Source organism: Coturnix japonica, chromosome 5 (assembly GCF_001577835.2).
Source record: "Coturnix japonica isolate 7356 chromosome 5, Coturnix japonica 2.1, whole genome shotgun sequence".
NCBI classification, from domain to species: Eukaryota; Metazoa; Chordata; class Aves; order Galliformes; family Phasianidae; genus Coturnix; species Coturnix japonica.
This window is the reverse complement of record NC_029520.1, coordinates 6,396,728-6,416,836: the sequence shown is the minus strand read 5'-3', so window position 1 is coordinate 6,416,836 and position 20,109 is coordinate 6,396,728. Positions and strand designations below refer to the sequence as shown.

At 44.1% G+C, this 20,109-nt stretch overlaps 1 protein-coding gene across 1 annotated transcript; it reads right to left on the bottom strand.

Moving 5' to 3' along the window:
* Window positions 1-10,053: 10,053 nt before the first annotated feature.
* Window positions 10,054-17,190, bottom strand: LMO2 (LIM domain only 2). Its single transcript, XM_015863588.2, has 4 exons — window positions 16,952-17,190; window positions 16,694-16,871; window positions 13,565-13,780; window positions 10,054-11,048 (listed from the first exon to the last, which is right to left on the bottom strand). Exons 1-4 carry the CDS (start codon window positions 16,956-16,958, stop codon window positions 10,829-10,831), a joined length of 621 nt encoding a protein of 206 aa, XP_015719074.1. The 5' UTR covers window positions 16,959-17,190; the 3' UTR covers window positions 10,054-10,828.
* Between the last annotated feature and the right edge of the window lie 2,919 nt (window positions 17,191-20,109).

Genomic DNA, 20,109 nt, shown 5'->3' with positions numbered 1-20,109 from the left:
GCCACCAAACATACACCTTTACTACATCAGGTTGCCCAGGGCCCCGTCCAACCTGGTCTTGAACACCTCCAAGGACGGGGCATCCACAACCTCCCTGGGCAGCCTGTTCCAGGGCCTAACCACTCTCCTAGTGAAGAACTTCCCCCTAACATCCAACCTAAATCTTCCCTCTTTTAACTTAAAACCATTTCCCCTAGTCCTGCTATTGTCAGCCCTTTCCAAGAGTTTACTCCCCTCCTGGGAGTAAGTTCCCTTCAGGTATTGAAAGGCTGCAATGAGGTCACCCCGCAACCTTCTCTTCTCTAGGCTGAACAAACCCAACTCCTTCATCCTGTCCTCATAGGGGAGGTGCTCCAGCCCCCTGATCATCTTCGTGGCCCTCCTCTGGACCCTTTCCAAAATCTTCATGTCTTTTTTGCCCGGCACTGTCATTCTGCTAAGGAAACAATGCCGGAGAGTTTAACAAGGGACCAGGTGTGATAATTACATATCGCAGCCATCATCAAAGGAAACATTTTTAACATCGCCTATTAAAAATTCATAATCAGCCTTAACATTGTGAATGATACAATGAGCATGAACACCTCCAAATCTACCCAGCATTGTTCACATCATTTAGGAAATGGTTAGGAAACATTAGGAAGTATTACTTCTCGGAAAGGGTGGTCAGGCATTGGAATGCACTGCCCAGGGAGGTGGTGGAGTCACTGACCATGGGAGTGTTCAAGAAACGTCTGGATGTTGTGTTGATGAATATGATTTAGCTGGGAAGTATTGGGAATGGTTGGACTGGATGATCTTCTAGGTCTTTTCCAACCTTGATAATTCTGTGATTCTGTGATTCTGTGAAATAGAGAAGTTGAAGAGTGGGAAATCATCAAGCAAAGTATGTGCCAGCCTCACCAGGCTGGGTCAGGAAAGCTTCTATATTTCTATATTCTTGAAAGGTCTGTATTTCACAAGTTCAGCCGCCTGTCCCTGCAGCTCCTCCCTGCTGCCCCGTGCTCCAGGAGGGCGAGAAAGGAGGCCCGGAGCTTACAAGCCATTTAGGAAATAGGGAAGTTGAAGAGTAGGAAATCATCAAGCAAAGTATGTGCCAACCTCACCAGGCTGGGTCAGGAAAGCTTCTATATGTCTATATTCTCGAAAGGTCTGTGTTTCACAAGCTCAGTTGCATAGTGCGCTCAATGGACAATAATAAATGGGCAAAAGTGGCACTGGGGTAGCATGGAAATGGCAGTGAGAATGTGAGGTCTGTTAATGCAGTGTCGCTGGGGTGAATACGGAGCACTTTGGTTTTTTAGGGCTTTTATTGGATTTAATGACATGGTTTGGGATCTGATTTTACAAGATTCTGACCTTTGAATGACACACAAGAAAGGGAGCAATGAATTGCAATACAGGAGTTTTGTGCCTATTGTATCTATTATAGAGTCATTCAGAAACTCTGTTCTTAACTGAGACCGTTTTATACAGACTACAACACAAAATGTCTTTTAATCGTTTCAAACATAAATCTTCATTTAACATTTACAGTACCCTGACCTTAACTTCTATATGATTGGATACATTTGATAAGATTCGCTTCTTACCTCTGTATCCAAATGAGAGAAATGCCAGAAGACGATAAGAAACCACAGGATGTAGGTGGGTGTAAGGCATTACCCAACCTCCGTGTAGTTTATGACCTGACCTATGGAGCTATGACCCCTGAGCCTGCCAAAACAGGGTTTTGCAATCTGAGTTCATTCAGTGCAATTAGGTCACTGGAACCCTGTTCATTTACTACAACGCCTCTTAGAGACACCACTGAGAATAAAAGGGCCCAAATAAATGCGTACTGTTATTATACTGATAATATTATTTTTGCTTTTTCATGTGCAAAAGAGAGAATAAGTTCAGGGCATGTAGGGAAAACAGGGCAATGAACTTTGTTTGGAAGTCTGATAATGTAAAATTAGCCACGACCCAAAAGTGTCTGTAACAAACAGCATCTAAGGAGTAAGGGAAAGGAAATTATAAATGGGAGCTGTATCATCACGCAGAGACTTCAGTGAGTCAAAGGAACATAAAGATAGATCAGTTGTCCTTTGAAAGGTGAGGGATTTACATAGGAGCTGATAAGCAAATCACTTTTCCAGGCTTCACAGGAGTCAATCTCAGATGAGATTTGAAAGATGTCAGAATGGAGCTCTAGGGATCAGAGCCAGAACTTCAGTGAAATGTGTACGTGGATAAACTAAATATTACATATGAATGAGCTTGTTGGACATTTTAGTAACAAATGGGATTTCTGTCAGCATACAGCTTCAGGCTTTCTTCTGACAGAATGAAACAACTGGTGTTTTTAACCCCCCCCTTCTTGTTACAGCCGTGTATGCACAGACAGTGACACCCTTCTTGAATCTCTCACACAGCAGGAGATTAGCCATGGCAGCTCCAAGGTCAGCTGGAGTCAAAGGCAACCCACAGGCCAGCTCTGGGATCCCCAAGGGTTGAACCAATGGACTTTATCTTGTGGTTGCAGTGAAATGCAAGGAGCAGCTGGAGCTTACACTCAGCTTTCTGCTTCTGGACCAGATGAGGTGTGAAGAACATAGTAATCCAGGCAGGTCCCTTAGTGCAGAAGTGTTCTGGATGGATTAGACTCTCTGACCCTCATGCCTCTGAGCCTGGCAGATCCTCAGGCAGAAATGAGCTAGGGAAGGTGTCCTGTGCTAATACAACTGTGATAGTTTTGGAATTATTGGGTGACCCTACATGGATGCTCATGTCTACAGTGGCTGCCCAAGATTGTCATCAGGACATCTCTGATTCTTCCCTTGCGCTGGACAGGTCTGAGTGATTCCATGCTTGTCTTCTTCATTAGCAAAAACAAATAAATAAATCAAAAGTCTCCGACTCTGAAATGGCACTCAGGCATTTATCTATGTTTGCAAAGATATGAATTACAGCATAATTTTAATAGTCTTTGCTTTATATATATATGTATATATATATATATATTGCTTCTTTTTCTGCAGAGGAAGGTCTTCATGTTAACACAAACTGACATAACCAAGTTGTTTTTCTTTTTCCCTGTGGTTTCTTAGTTCAGAGGTGGTTTTCCTTTCACACAATGTACTTGGACATCAATCACTTTTGAGATAGGACTGAAAATGTAAACTGAAAATGAAAAATCCATGTAATTTTTGTAAAAGTCTTGCTTGCTTTACAGAGCATAAATAGCATAGAAAGACACAATCCTTGCCTCTAAAAGCTGACACATTAAATTACATGAGCAACATAGACTGCACAGTTGGCAGTCAGCAGGGGCCTCCATCAGAGCCCAGCAATGCTGATACCCACTCTTTTGTTTTGTATGTGTGCATTTGTCCATGCTGGAGTAATACTAACAGAGAACAGCCCTCAGGAGCCCACAGGAGATCATACGTGCACGCTCCCAAGACAGCTAATTTCAATTTGGCCAAAAAAAAAAGGCTTTAATAAAGTTTTGGGAGTTTACATTATTTCACGTGCTTACAGCATTTCACTGTGTACGATTCATCCTAGGGCATGTGTGAAGGATCCCAATGAAAACAAGCATTGGAAAAATATTCCATGCTCTTGTGGGAAGTGTTGGGAACCCGGTTGATTTGATGCTGCTTTTGCATTTGCCTAGAAACCCTGAAAGCCTTTCTTTGCTTGAGGAAAATGGAGAACAAACATGTGCCCCTTCAAAAACTCTGCTACTACTGATTCTTTCACACCTGAAAAAAGCCATCTGTGCGAACCAGATAGCGGCTCACTTTTCAGCTCCACGTGTTCTTTCTTTGGGTTGTTAGCTGAGATTCTTAACGAGACGACCACTAGCTGTGGTTCCAGCAGTGGGGTTTTTGGCTCTGAGAACCTGTGCGGCAGGAGAAAGGCTGAGCCCAGTGAACATTCATCAGATGATGGCAACAATAAATTACTGAAGTGTTGAGCCGGATTTGAAGAGGTAGTGCAAAGATAAAAGACTCCAGAAACCCTTTGCAATTCCCTTAGTCATCCATTCCCACTGAAGGCTTCTGTTTTGAAGTTTCCAGGAAGCCTCACGTGCCCTTTGCTCGTCCTTTTGGTAGGAGCTCTTATCTGCCTCATGCAGACCCAGCCACTTTTTGCTGTGCTACTCAAAACCAGTTATTACGGGATAAACAAACTGTGTTTGCTGATGCATGTTCTCGGTTCCCTTATCAGCTGAACAACACGCTTCTCATGCACGCTGGGTCAAACTCACTGCTGGTCCAGCTCCAAGAATTCCTGGGGAATTCAGTGCTCACACCTCCTGTAAGAGAAATGCAACCATATTGTGACAGAGCATTGTCTTACAAGTGGACCTAGAAATTCCCAGTGTTGCAAGACATCCTCAGGTGTATAATTCCAGGTCTTATACATTTTATTAAGCTAGCAACATGACATCTATGGACTTTTTAATGTAGCTGTCAAGATGCTGCAAGATACTGCCAGATGGAAGAGCACATGTCCTAGTGCAGTTTTATTCAGACCGCCTCTTGAAAATAAATGCAAATAAGTAAACAGCCTGTACCTCAAAAGTGACTTACAGGTGTTGTGAAATACACTGTTAACGTTATCTGACAAGAGATGCAAGACAGGTGTTTGGTTATTTTTTTGCAGAGATAACCATGCCACAGTAGCAGTGCAGTCAGGATTCTAGGCACTCAGATTGCTGGAGCCTGCAGTAGGGACTCAGCTGCCCATCACCCAGGGTCCCGGCCCTAAGAGGTTATTCCTCTGTCAGCACTGTAGGTTGGTTGTTATTACTCCAGTCATACTGGAGCAGCATCCCCCTTTGCCCACCTATTCGAGCACCACCACAGAAATAAAACTTCATGCACTCTATCTACCCTCGGTCTCAGGCTTCACTTACACCAGCATACATGTATAACCAAAATACCACAGAGTGACAGCAGAGATGGTCAGGAAGCACTCAGGAAATAGCATATTCAGCCTGGCATTAGAAAAGAAATATCTCTTCCCTGAAAACCTCAAGTGAGATTTTCATGCATCATATGTTTTCCACCAAAAATAATTACATACTGGCAAACCAAATTTGTAATGGGGAAGTAATGCAAGAACAGCTTTTTGATCATCCCTGTACTGTTTGTCAAGAATATAGAGTAGGGGGCTTAAAGAGATTTTGAGTATTACCCCAGCATTGCTGCAAGCAGTAAAATGGTTGGTATGCAGAGAATAAGCCATAGACATTATCAGGTGCACTTATTTTAGCAGAAGTTCATGAGTTTTTACCACCAATGACTGAATGCCCCCACAGGCTGTTTAATCCTGGTCCTGCAACACATACAGCTGAGCTGTATGCATCCAACCATTTAAAACAGGGTAGAAGTATGCATCATCATTGTACCAATCACTTCCAGACAGTTCGCAGAATGTATCCATAAATTGCTATCTGAAGCTACCCTTGGGTGCTCAGGCTGTATTTGAGGATGTGAGGGGGCTGCATCCATACTGCTGGATGGGTCAGGCCATGCCATAGTGATACTTGCTTAAACAGCGCTTGCAAGATGGTCCATGCTTAGGTCAGGAGACCTAAGTTCTGGTGGTGTATAAGTCTGGCTGAGTTACTGTGCAGTTTTAAGCAGGTCATGTCAATCTTGAGCTACAGTTTCCCCACCTATGGAGTGGGGTTTGTATCTTAAAAAGGGAAGAATCAATGAATTGCTGCTTGCAAGGCACTTGAAAGGCATCGAGCATTGTTCACTTCTACGTAATACATTGATTAACTAATGGGCAGAGATCTACTGGTATGTTAAGAACCATTCAGAAATATGCCATCTCATTAGACTGGAACAAAACAACCCCCAGCAGGGGACAAGGGAGGGAACAAGTCGCTTCAAACAAGGTTCAACTTTCTGCCAGTTTAATCTTTGTCTCGTGGATAGACTTGTGAATCTTAATTTAATTACAGTTCCTTAAATGTTTTCTGATATCATATCTGCATCTCTCTGTTCTATGCCTTTTTATGGTTTCTTTTCTGTTGTGGGTCTGAGGAATAGATCATTTTTTTTCCCAGTGTCCATTAAAATTTCCATTGCCTGCAGTGCAATAAAAGAGATGAACCTGCTGCAAGAGAAATAAGCTGATGCTGCACTGTCTTTTTAGAGCAACAAAAATCTTTATAGATTATTTTTCCAAGTGTCATGAATCTCCTTCAAAGTCAGAAGTCACTGTTATCAATTAATAGACTTAATAGTCTCATTTTCAATTCACATTCAGGCCATGCAGAGGCTGTGCTCATCCCAGCAGATGGTTGAAAGCTTTGCCTTTCAGAGATAAAATGTTACCTTGTACATGGGGGTAGTGAGGAGGGGGGTGATTCAGGAGCAGAAAGACGTGTTAAAGTGCAGCACCTGAGGCCTTCTTGTTTTCTGAATTTACAATCTCAGGCTGGCAGTCGTATAAATGAGTGATGCTCTATGATGTTCTCTTCCAAGCAGGCTACGAAATTGGCAGGGAGTCTTCGGTTTTGTGCTGATGTGTCCAGAATTCCAATAATTTGATTCTTGGGTATAATGACAATTGGAGGCACAGTATTACCTTGAGAACAGAGAAGGGAGAGTCAGCTTCTGTATCCTGTATCGAATTAACAACCGATTCCCATTTACTCTCCCTGCTGAAAACTCTATTATGCAGGGTTCTTATTGCCCTTATTCAAGGACATGGAATTAAAAAAGTAATATTGATGGTAATGCTCTCATTTTCCTACCATGACATTGAATAATGGGGACAAAGAAGGGAAATCTTGAGGGATGACATGCCTTTTAAAATACTGACGGTGTTGAAAACACATAAAGGACGCTGTAATGGAATATCAGCTAATGAAGTCATATTCAGATTACCGTGCTTTTTTTTTTCTTTGACTTTAACTAATTTTTGCTTTTATTTTTTCATCATTGTTTTCTGAATATTTCATTTTCTTTTTATTCAAGAAAAGACTCCTTGCTGAAAGGAATACACTTGTGAGGAAGGAGGGGAAGTGCTGGTTGAATCAATTCCAAGTGAAACCTCTTCTCCCTCCACCTGGACTCAAATAACAGGAGTTACATATGACTTATGAGCAATATGAACAATATGAGATATGCAGCTGGCTTGAAAAAAATGGTAACTCACAACAGTGTGATGAATGTAACATCACACGGTAATTTGACAGCAGAAGAAATACTAGGAATGACTACAGCATTTTGCTGTATTTATCTTTGCATTTTTGTACATGGTAGATTTTTACACTGTTTTTTAACCTCTTCCATTTGTTGGCATGTGTCCGTCACGCTCTGTGATGTCTAAGGGTTTATCTGGCTAGGAAATGTCCATCTACAGAGTGACATAATTATACAGACAGGGGCAGAGTTATACTGCAACTCAAGTGGAGACTCTTCTCTTGGCACAAGTTTTTGTGTTCCAGTTTTGCTTAAGTCTTCCACAGACTAGATAAAATAATAATAATAAAATAAGAACACCCACCCTTCAGCATCATTCCATTCCAAATATATTCATTTGGATTTAAACTATTTTTTCCAGTGTAAGTGGTACCTTACACAAAATAATGAGTGTATTGGGATGTTTGGAAATTGTTTGAAGAGGAAGTGATGATGATATCTCCATTTCATAAGTGACCAACAGAGAAGCAGAATATTTCGCTGAACTGCCAGAAGTCACACAGGAAGCACTTTAAGAGGTGGGAACAAAACACAGACCTTGCTTTCATTAGTGCAAAGCCTCTCTGAACTCTTGACATTATTACCTCATCTCAGCTTGGATGGTAATGAGGTCCCTTACAGTATTTTCAGTCAGACCTCTCTATGAGGTGTAAGTGTGGAAATTAGCTCTGCAGAAGGTCTGAGAAAGGTTAAAGACTACACTGCAAAGAGGTTAGGGAATAAATGCCTGAAGTCTGCTCTGTAATGATCTCAGTTACTCCTGATTGCATCAATGCCATCTTTACACCAATGTAATTCTGCCATTTCAGTTATCCTGGTGCCACTTCTACCATTGTGCAGCACGAGGTCAGAACAGGATTCAAAACCTCTTTGTAGCAGTTCTGAAAAGTCAGAATCACTGCCCGCTTTGACAGAGTCCCTGGCAGTGTCAGGACCACTGGCAGAATGCTGCCCAGCCTCTGAAGTATGCACCACGTGCTGGGGTCAACTTCACCCTCCATGGTGTAACACATTCCCTTTGATATCTATCTGTCTTGGTTTGGCATTAGCATGAGGCCACAGGGAGAGCAGCTTTATAGCTGACTACTATCATCTGTACCATTTTTTCTTCTTGCCATGAACTTATGGACATTAATGAAGCTGTAAGCACCCCTTTCCTTTCTTGTACTGTTGTGCTGCTGTCAGAGTTTACTTTTTCAGGGAACGGAGAAGCATGAAAGAAGAGGTCCCTGAGAGAGACATTACAACAGGGCATGATGACCTGGAAAGCTTTAAAGGCATCTGCAATTAAGCTGCTTTTATGACCTTGCCTGGCAGCACAGTGCTCATTGTGTGCTCCCATGCACAGGCCCAAGGAATGACTGTGCACCTGCACCTTGCCTTAGTACCATGACTATGTTCAGTAGGTGGTGCAAACCAACAGGGATAATGTGACAAAGCTTTTGCAATAAGCCACTGGGGATGATGAAGGTGATAGCTGGATTTTCCTTGTTCTGGGTACATAGTTTTTTGCCTGTGCTGACAGGGATGTATGCTAAGCTAAGAGCTGTAATTATAACAGCTGTCGATGGCCTCCAGAGGTCAGCATATCACTTGAGAAGAACTAAATCAGAGGACTCAAACAGCCCTTTCTCATTTCAAGTGTGAGATCACGGCTCCTGTACAGTTTTCAACTTCAGTGGTGGTAGGATTTAAAGCTTTTTGTCCCCAGTTCCACCTGTGACAACAAAAGCAAGGGAAAATACAGCTCTAAGGATACCCACTGTAAAATGCAAAGTGTTGTCACTAATTAGCACTAATAGAAAAATGAGAGATCCCTTAGGTGACAATCTGACTGAAATGAATGGGACAAATAGATATCTGAGTGGTAGAGGTGCTATAGCTTATGTGTTACTACTGATGGGAGGAAAGGACATACCAGCTGCCTTCTGAGTTGACTTGTTCCACTGTGCTATAAGCTCAATTTTTAATATGTTTGAACAGAATTAACAGCCCTTGTGACACTCTCAAAAGGATAGAGTGGAATCAGAAAACATGTAGACATATGAAGAGGATCAGAAGTGTGAAACAACTTTCATGTAAGAAAGAACTTAGAACTATTCATTCTAAAATGATACAAGTTGGAGAGGTTGTGATATAAGTCCATAAAGACAAGCATAGTGCAAAAAATAGTGACAAGAAATGACATTCATCTTCTCTTCCAGTATGTTGGACACCCAACTAAATCAATGAATAACAGCTTTTGAAAAATACATAGCATAGAATTACACTGACAAATAGGTAGCTTCTGGACTTTAAGGAGACCAAAACTTTAAGAGCCAGAAAGAGACGAGGCGAACTCATGGAGAGTGGGTCCAAGTTGGCATTAAGCACTGGAGCCTGAAGGCAAAGCTCAGAGCTTTTAGGGCTTTAAACAGAAATCTTTCTAAACATTAGTCAATTTTTACTGGCTCAGGTTATATTATACTCATTTCATTGATCTGGAGCAAAATCAGAACCTAACCCTGCATGACCTCCTCTAATCAGGCAGCTTATTCTTATGCTACAAAGTATCACCCAAATGTACTTCATGGCATCATCCAACCTCAAAACATCCTTATTAGCACCAAAGGGTCCATGTCACACAATACTACCGCATTGTTTCTTAATATGAAGAACTCCATAAAGCTTCTTGAGGCTGACAGGTGTTCTCCTGTTGCTGCTTTGAAACACAACCTTAAGTGAATTCAGCAATTAGCTGTAGTCCAAGTGCAGAAATCCCGCTACAAAAAATAAAAGAAATGATGCAAACAAAGTATCTGGTATGATGTCCAAGAAAGAAATAATAACACTCAAATCTTCTGTCATTTTTATTAAAGCTGCAGAGTCTGACTACACACAACAAATATTTTATCGATATAATCTAAGTTAATAAAATAGTTGAACAACTCTTTCAATTTATATTTGTATAGAAATGATCTATGGAACATCTCATCTTGAAACAGCAGTGCCTGAAAACAACTATTCAGCAGGACTTTTTTGAAGAACAGTTTGGGACTAGAGGATGCACTCTTCATTCTCACAGAAAAAAAGAATCCATGCAAAAATAACCCCTACCCTCTTCCCCCATTCTCTCCTAACCCAAAACATAAGGCCTTATCAAATGACCACATAAGGGACTGGCCCTTTGTTTTTCCAGCATTCCTCTTCATGTCTACATTAGGAGCAGTTGTCTAAACTGAGTAACTAAAACAAGTTGAAAAGAAAAATCAATTGCACAATCCTAGTCTGCGGGTGACAAAGTCATAACATCTCTTTACACAAGTCACTACTGTTTTTCCAGTTATGAGCATTCATTATCACATTGTGTTTGCTCCCCAGCTCTTGCCTATCTGGTTGATGTCAGTTATTGTCGATACGCCAGAAGTCAGTCTATCTAATATTGCTTCAGTCTCCCTTCTTCATTTATATGTAGCTTAGATTCTACGTAGCACTGCCTGAAAAGGGCCTACTCTGTGGTATTTCCCCCCTTTTTTAGACAAAGCACATAGCTCAGGTGGTATCTCCTCACTGCAGCTACGTGCCTGCATCGCCCGTGAGATGTCTTTTATAGATCATGAGCCACCTCTTTGCTATATCATTCCATTTATCTTAGTCCACTCATAGATGTCCTGTTCACATACTATGTCCGAGTTGATGAGGAGGTATCTGTCCCCAACACAGAAGTGTTTCTGGCAGGCCGCGCATTTGAAGCATTCAAGGTGATATACTTTGTCCTTCACCCGCATGGTCATCTCATAAGCCCGGATCCGTTTGTCACATGAAGCACAGAGGCCATCTTGGCCAAAGAGCCTAAAACAACAACAGCAAAGAAGCAATTAGAGTTCTTTTGCTGGAGAGGTGGGGAAAAAAATAGTCAAAACAGGAACACGGCATCAGTGCATTGCCTCATTAGTCGTACGACTGCGAAGATACATAGAGGTCACATAGAAAGCTGCTGAGCAGAACTCAGATCTTTGAAATACCAAAAACTGAGGTAGAAAGTCCAAGGTCTTCACTTATTTCTAAGGTAATTGGCTTCTGTGATTAATGACGTTAACCTGAAACACTGAGCAGCTTCAAACAGAGTAAAGGTTCACCAGATCATAGCATAAAATTGTGTGATGCTAATACTTGCTCTTATACCAGCAACAGACATTACCTTTCAGCACCTCTATCTTCAGCTGTTGCTATTGTCGTTCACAGGAAAAAGTTGCCACATTATGACATAGCTACCATTTAATATTCTACTGTCTGCATTCATTGCTGCCACATTTGACATTCTTTCAAGCTCACATATTTCTGTATTCATGAAATCACTCCTGCTGGGTTTCAGGATACATGCTAAGACCTTACAGGTACTCTGCCGTTACAGAAAATTCTATGTTCTGGACTGTTCTTTTCTGAAACAGATTGAGATTTCCTGCTGAGATCAGTATGATATTTTCTATTAAAAGGAGCCCCTAGCAAAGGCACCATGTATGTGTCTCCCTCACAGCATGTGCCAGAATTCTCAGCTGAAGCAGAGCAACACACCCAGCCATGTGTGAGGACAAAATGAATGGCAGCATTTCACACAGTCTGCTGGTTACAGAGTTTGTAAGTCATATCATTAATAAATAAGGGACATATATAGAGTATGTATAAATACAAAATCATAGAATCATTTAGGTTGGAGAAGACCACTAAGATTATCACGTATATTCTTAGAAGGAGGGAGAAATCCTATTACTTGTGTAAAGAATACACACATTGACTTTGAATTCTATGTATCCATACTAATTACAGAAAGATTTTGTCCACCCTCTACACTTCACTTCTGTGCCTGCTTCATTTATCCTGAACTGGAAATGGAATACCTACTACAGAGAGCTCTTTAAGGGTAGAAGACATCATTCCTTTAGTCTACCAGGAGATGTCAGTGTCTACTTCTGCCCAACTAAAGTAATAAGGTTACACAAATTTTGCAAGATGTCTCATTAATGATGGAAGAAATCATGCTATATTATTAAATAAACAAAAACATTCCATCTCATGGCAAGAAAACACATTACTGCACTGGCATATTTTCTCTTGCTTCCCTTTTAAGACAAGTATCTGGGAAGTGTAGCTAACACTGGTTCATTGCTGGAACACGATGTCTGCTGAGACTTTACAAGTGGTCCCATTTCTGCCAAGAGAAATTCCCATCAGTAAGTTCCGGAGCACAATCACTAGGAGCTCCTTTGAGATGTTGCTTTAATTTTTGTAGACTTCAGAAAGGTAGCTGAAAACATATACAATGTCTTCAGCCTGTTCCACAAACATCCTGCAACATTAGGGATCCAATGGGACAAATGGGATACAGCCAGCACAGCTAAGACCCACTTATAACTGAGAACATAGAGATCCCTTATTACGGATGTTTCATGAAATATACTATTCCCAGTTTAATCCTTTTACTTAAAAAATAGGGCGAATCAGATAGGCAGATGTTGCTGAGAACTCCACCGAGTCCAACTTAACAGGACCAAACTTCCCTGTACTGGCTGCAGCTCCACACTACACATCCAGCACATGCTGTCTTTCTGCTTGAAGTGCCTCCGGTAAGTTACCAGTGATGCAGAAAAAGACATGGATCAATCCACGTACAAAAGGCTGTCATTTCAGAACCAAACAAGTCCCACTGCTTGGTGGAATCAAGCGTCTCTTAAGGGGCTGACATTACCACATCAGAAAATGAATTAAATTCAGTTACCTTGGATACCATGTTCTTAAATGAGAGAACGAAATGATCTTTCATCAGTAGCCAATCTCAACACCTGTTTTTATATAACTTTCAGCTCCACAGCAATGCCTGCAGTGGCACAGAACTGCTTAAAGCCATTCTTAGGAGCTGGCTTGCAGTCAGCTTGGGCAGGGTGGCCCTGAAATTCATCACTGCTTCCCAGTTTCTGCTTGGCAGTACCCCACACTGACACGTCTCAGCCAGCATCCAGCCATCTGGGGAGCAGCAGCACCGAGCAAACTCCATTATTCTCAAACTCTACATCTAAGATTAGCCAAAATGAATTATGCATGATTCTTTGTTCACTAGCTGTACCTTAAATTGATAGACAAAGCTGAAATGATAGAAAGAAGGGAAGGTGAGTGGAATAAGTCACCCAGAGAGGCAGTAGTTGCCCCATCCCTGGAGACACCCAAGGTCAGGCTGGATGGGGCTGTGAGCACCTGATCTAGGGTAGGTGTCCCTGTTCATTGCAGGGCAGTTGGACCAGAAGGCATTTAAAGTCCCTTCCAGCTCACATAATTCCATGATTCTATGAGAAGCGGGCTGGGAGGCCACATACCTGAGATAGTCCCTCCGGCAGAGCTTCCTGCCCAGCTTGTAGTACAGCCGCCGCCCCACCTCTCCCAGCCGGCATCCGCACAGGTCGCAGCTGAGGCAGTCCTCGTGCCAGTATTGGTCAATGGCCTTCAGGAAATAGCGGTCCCCGATGTTCTGCTGGCAGCCCCCACATGTCAGCAGTGACGGGGGGATCTGCAGCACCTCATCCACCGGCTCCCTGTGAACAAAAGGGGTGTTGGAGAAGGGAAACACGCTGCCACCATGCCAGTAAGAAGGAGGAAAACCAAAACCAAACACAATGGCAGGTGGGTTGATGAGAACACAGAGCACACCCTCATATTTTCTCCCTGTGGAGAGAATGATTTATCCCTTTCTAACATGAGTGGGAGGGAGCAGCACGTCGCTCTTCTTGGGCTTTAAAGAGATTGGGATAACTTAAACTATAAGGAGTTAATAAAAGTAGCCAAACTCTCCTAACTTGTTTATATATTTTTCTTCAAAGGATAGCACATAAACATGAAGATCTCTTTATCACCCAGGAATATTCATTACTGTAAATATACCTGCAATGTTAATAGAGAATTGGTGCCAGTGTAGATATATCCTTCTTTTTTTTCTGGCAGAGAAACCCGAATTGCTTAACATGGGGCTCAATCCACGCAGTTCTTAAAAATACATACATTTCAAACAACACAATTTTCATGTGATTGAAGACTGCACTTTTTCAGACACTTATTTAAAAAAGGTGCCTGGATTCTCTATGGAAACACTGGTCAGGTCCTTACGGGCTGACCAACAACCACATTCCTACAAGTTCTGACTATATCCTGTTTTCCAGTAATCCTGTTTTGACACAACACATAGCCAGGCTTCAGTTTCCATTCAAAATAAACCCCTTTTATTTTTTCCCCCAGTATTTTTAAGATTTACCTATAAATGCCTGTATGAACTCAGACGACATCTTGATCTACCTCTAACTTACTGAAGAGCCCCATAGAGCAGTTATGCATGCACCCCAAAGCACACAAGCCCATCGTGTAGACTTGGAGCTTTGAGCTTTGACTGTAGTTCTGCTTGGGAGCAAAGGCTATTCTGCCTCACAGAGGACTGTTGGATTAGAAAAGGTACCTGAGGGATTCTACATGTAGCCAGCTTTCCTCTGGGGAATGTAAATTTGAAGACTAATTCTGTGGATATTATTTCACTGAGCAGCATTAAATAAATAACTACAACAGATGTGGCTGCTGCCAAGCTGGTTTATGCTTTGCTGCTGCTTTGAATGAAGCCTGGATTTTATACGATGCTCAAAACCTAAAAGGAAGGCATGTGAGCTCAGTTCTGCAGTGACACAGACCCTCATCCAGACTCCAGTGAAGCTCGTAAGAAGACTTTGGGATCAGTCCTTTAGCACCTGTATCATTTCAGCCCTCTGCTAGTGGAAAGGAAATTACAGGTTTGCACCTTTAGGTTTATCTGCTTTACTGGACCATGACCAAAGTGCTCAACAGGAGGCAGAGCAGAACCTCAGACTGTTTGGGGTTCTCAGTCCACCAGTGCCATATCTCTGCCCTTGGCAGCACAGAGACATGCCGAAGGCAGAACTGGGCTGCTCTGGGATTCCAGCAGGCAACAGGAGAAATCCTATAACTGCTGCCACAAGGAGACCCATACAGTGTTTTTAGCGGGTTAGCAGTTTTCTAGGGAAAAATGACTTAGAACAAGGTGGAGAAATGACCACTGCTCAACAACTTCTGTGCTATGAAACTGATCCTTGTAGCTCTCATGAGCTGAGCCCTGGGATGTGATGAGACAAGACGCTCAGCCCACTGCTTTCCCAGTGCTCAAGCTGCTGGGCCCCAGCGGTGCTCCCCAGGCTCTGTGAGCTCTCATTGAAACTCCAGACAGTGTGGGCTGTGAAAGGAGCAGGCCCTGCTTCTTCCAAGCTTTCTCAGTTGAGCCCCAGAGTTCCTTTCCTAGAGACTGGGCTCTGCATGCCACCCAACAGAGAGTGCAGCTGCAAGGGAATACACCTTAGTGTCCCTTATTGGACATTATGCAAAACCTGAGATTGCAGCCCCAAAATATTTTGGTCTCGCAGGTTCTGGGAATCACAAGGCAGCTCTCTAACAGCCCCACACATTTCTGAGGAACAGAATTTCTTTCTTCTTCATCACTTCACCACATATTTGCATGCCAGAGAAGTCAGTAGGACACTGAGCAGGAAAGCAAATAAATTCTACTAAAGCACTGCAGTGCAAAGTGGGACACTGACACCCAGGAGTTCAGATGCTGATTTCTCAAAGATGATAGAAGAAAAAACGTAGCACGCAAAACATCAAACACAACACAGCAGGAATTGATTTAACCCACAGTGGGGATGGTTCCCCTGTGCACACTCACAGCTACAAGAGACGGCACTTGAATATCTCGCAGGGAACAAACCGCGGACGACCAAACTTAACTAAGAGCGATGTTTTAAGTGCTATCTGAAACAGGAGATTTTCTTTCTTTCTCTCTTATCACGATTCCAAAGGGGTGTAACTGCAGCTACGAAGGCACGCAGCGCTGTTTCACGCACAGTCGCCCCAGTCAAGGACGGTGAATGTCCGGGAAGGCTGCACAGAACCGGCTGCAGGACAGGACCTGCGGCTCGGCCCCTTCCACGAACATGAAAAACGGGGAAGGGAATTCTCACCACCTGCACCGTGGGGTCCCTCTGCACGCCTTTTGCGCAACACCTCCCCCAGCAAAGACCTTGAAAGTTACAAAGCGCCTCGCGTTGTGCAAATGTGGAAGTCGGGCACCCACAGATAACAGCTCCGACCTTTCGGTATAATCGGCTAAGAGCGCGGGGCAGGTCCGGGGACCCCAAACGACAACCGCTTTCAGCTTGGGCGAGAGCCCCGCAGCGGGTCCCGCAACCCAGGGGCGGCTGGAGGCGCCCGGCCCGGAGCTGCGCCCGCAGCCGCCTCCCAATGGGGCTGTCCAGCACTCGTGCTCCGGCCCCAGAGACCCCCACCGGAGAGGGGTCCCCGTGACAGCGGAGGGGAGCGCGGGGCCGGCAGGCTGCCGTCGGTGGCACCGCGAGGAACGGAGGGGTGGGGAGACAGGGAGAAAAAGAGCCACTTACTCGGAAGGATCGAGGCTCTTCCTCTCGATGGCCGATGACATTGGCAGGGATGGCTCCTTTGTAGCGTGCCTGTGGTGCGATCTGCCCCCGCTGCCCCCGCAAAGGCCGTCTGCTCTCGACGCCTTGTCACCGGCCGCGCTCCCCCTCCGCCCCCCAATGACATTCACAGGATTTCCTCCTGCAACACCAAAGAGAGACACAAACGCGGGCTGGGGCGGCTGCCGGGCTCCGGCGGCGGGGCTGCCCGCGGGCTCTAACCTCCCATCCTCGCCGCGCTCCTCCTGCGCTCCGTGCGCCGGGGCCGCCCCCCCGGCTGCGGCTCTGCGGGCGGGCGGGGGGCGACTACCGCGGCCACCGCTGTCTGCCCGCCGCTCTCCGGTGCCTGCCCGGCCGCGGTTCTCAGCTCGCCCCGCGGAGCCGGGCGGGTGCTGCGGCCGGGGAGCTCGGCATCGCTATTAGTGCTGAGCGGCGCGGCCCCGGCTCTCCGGTTTCATTTCCTTTTTCCTGATCACGATTCAAATACAATAGAAGGAAATCACGCTTAAAGAGACAGCTGCCCGTTTCTTAACTGGACTCCTGGGGGTTTAGCAACACAAACAACGGCATCACGACTCGCTCGGTTTCTTAAAGGGACAGAGCTCGGGCTCCCCGCAGCCGGAGCTGCGAGCTGACGCTGCGTTTTCACATCGCGACGTCACGGATCAGAACCGCACCGCTGCGCGGGGCTCCCGGAGAAGTGCTCGACCCGAAAGCATCCGAAGGGCTGAGGGAAACCTCGGCCGGCTCCGAGCTGCCGGCACCCCAGTCCCACAAGGGATCACAGCGGGTCACGCTCCCTCTCCTCGTCCTCCCCAGCAATACACACGCACATGCCCACGCCACGCACGTTTCGACCGGCACCTGGAGATCAGGAGCTGGGTCAGAACTCGAGCTCTGTTTTCTACCTAGAGCACAAATCGGTCAACTAATCTGTGCTTCCTTTGTATCCCGCTGTGTCCCTGAGTTACTGGTCACTCGTGTCTGCTTCCAGATGCCCCCGAGTTCTCGGTAAGCACTATAACAAATTTATATCTTGATGCTGTTTGGTGTTAATGAGCTATAAAAGCTCGTGAGCACAGTATTGATCCATAATGAATCACACGAAAGCTAAAGGTGGGCAACTCTTGCCCGAATGTCTCTATTTCCACTCCCATCCTTCCTCCCCCTCCTCTCCATCAGCACAGCACGTCCCGGAAAGAGCTGATTTACAGGGCTAGAGTGAAAACTATTACAGTGGTTATAGCATTTTCCCAGTCTGTGTGGCATGAGATCAGGGTGGCTGCTGGAGGCAGAGCCTTGGCTGAAATGAGCCACTCGCCCCACTAATTCCTTCAGAAACAGTAAGAAAAGATCAGCAGTAAAGCGCTAGCAGAAGCATTTAGCTTCTATATTAATTCCCAGAACAGAAAAACATTTGATGTCTATTTTTATGAGTACATTTTAATTTTTTCATCTTTTTGGCACCGGGGTTATAATATCTGAAATACATTAATGAGCCTGAGCCAAAGATTAGTAACGTCAGCAGAAGGGTTGTTATTCATTTCAAGGGCTTTGAACTGAGTTCTTGCAATGCTTTAGAGCCATCACTGGTCATTAGAATACATCTTATTCTTTAAAAGAGTTATCTCCAATGTATTTTAAGCCGTTACAGTATGGCAGCTGTTCTCACAACCAAATGTTCCTGTCACAGTGCAGCTCCTTTGCCAGGTTTCATGGACAGAACGATGAACATTTCATTTCTTTTACTGGCTTTAAAGGTGTGTCAAAAACAACCACCTTCAAACATAGTTGGTGTGTGTGTGTGTGTGTGTGTGTGTGTGTGAAGGCAAAACAGTATGGGGAGAGCTAGTAGGAGCAAATAAATCAATCTCCTGATGCATAACCACAAACAGTGCTTCTCCACCATGCTTAGTGGGACAGTGCTTGAGCTCAGTCTGCTTAAACAAAGAGCAATGGGGATTAATGTTACAGTACCTTGAATAAACTTGCACAGCAAAGGCACCAGGCAGTGCTTAGCCCTGCGCATCAAGAGGCAGCGTCCTGTCCTGATGGGGAGTACAAAGTTAAACTGCTCTTGGGTTTTCCTGAATGTAATTTCTCAAGAACCTTCTCTCCAGGTTTCTGGGCTGGCCTCGGCTGTCGATTTCCACTGGATTCACCGTAAAAAAAGAAAAACAAACAACACAAAACAAAACAGCAAGAGCCATCTCTTCTAACACCTTCAGGGAACAAAAGTATGCTCTTTGGGGGGGGACATTTCGGTTTCAGCTCTCACTTTAGACAGTGAATCTTGGCATGCCCACTCAAGGGTTTCATGTCCTGAAGCAACAGATGAGAGCAGTGACAAAGAGTGGCATCTCTTTTTCATCTTGGGCAAGTCCCTTAATATCTCTGTGCCTCAATTTTCCCATCTGTAAATGTTTACTTCCCTCTGCAGAATCGGTCATTGATTTACTTTTACCTCCTGCTGAATAATGTTCACAAAGACAAAGCATTATTCAGGGCTAGAATTTGTGGTGCCTACATTTCCTGCACAGGGACAAAAAGACCAGTACTATTTTTAGTGAGGGCTTTTCTTTCCATTGTCCCTTTCTCTGGGAGGCTGTATTTTCCAGCATTTTCTAGTGCAGCTTTTTGTGCTCACTGACGGATTAAAAATCATGAGGGATGACTGTTGGTTTCAATTAAATGTTATTAATGTAGATCCTACTACAGACTAATTATTGGAGCACGGCTGAGATCAAAACCAGTGCTACTGTGTTAAGCATTCAGTGCTTAGAAGAACTGGTCTGGACTTCTCTCTGTATTTTTTCAATAAGAACGTTCCACCTAAAACTGTAATGTTGTCATCTAAAGAAATAGCAAAAGGCTTCTATTTCCAAAGAGCCAGCCCCTCCTAGACTGAGTATTTTCAGCTTTGTTTTGGAACTCTGCTCATTTGAGAACATCCCAGGATCACTGCTCCTGCGTGTACTTCTTTGGTATATCCCAGCTTTATTCTCTCTAGAGCTTATGGATAATATTGAATAAATTCAGGTCTCTCTCATTTAGAGAAGCTTGTGTATAGGGAAGACTAACTTTGCTGTCCTCCATAGCTGGTAAATTTATTTCTGTTTGCCTAAAATGTACTTTATGAGGGTTTAAGTCTCTGCATAGACATGAGAATTAGATCTTAGTGCTGGTAGCTTCGATTTTCTGTTAGGATCTTCTATAGGATAGTAATGTCAAGACCATGGCTGAAGTTGAACGACTAATGCAAAGGGTGGCAGAGAAAAAGGAATATGGATCTCTGTATTTTGGGTTATTGTCTGCCACAACCCCACCATGCAGTGTTAGAAAAATCACTGCCCTGCCTGATTCCACCCTTGGTTCACCTA

Bases quoted from the DNA above. Each gene is read 5' to 3' on its own strand.
- LMO2 (XM_015863588.2), bottom strand. The intron at 13,781-16,693 runs GTAAGTGGCTCT...TTTTGTTCACAG, and splicing joins AAGAGCCTCGATCCTTCCGA to GGAGCCGGTGGATGAGGTGC. The intron at 11,049-13,564 runs GTATGTGGCCTC...TTGTTGTTTTAG, and splicing joins TGCCGGAGGGACTATCTCAG to GCTCTTTGGCCAAGATGGCC.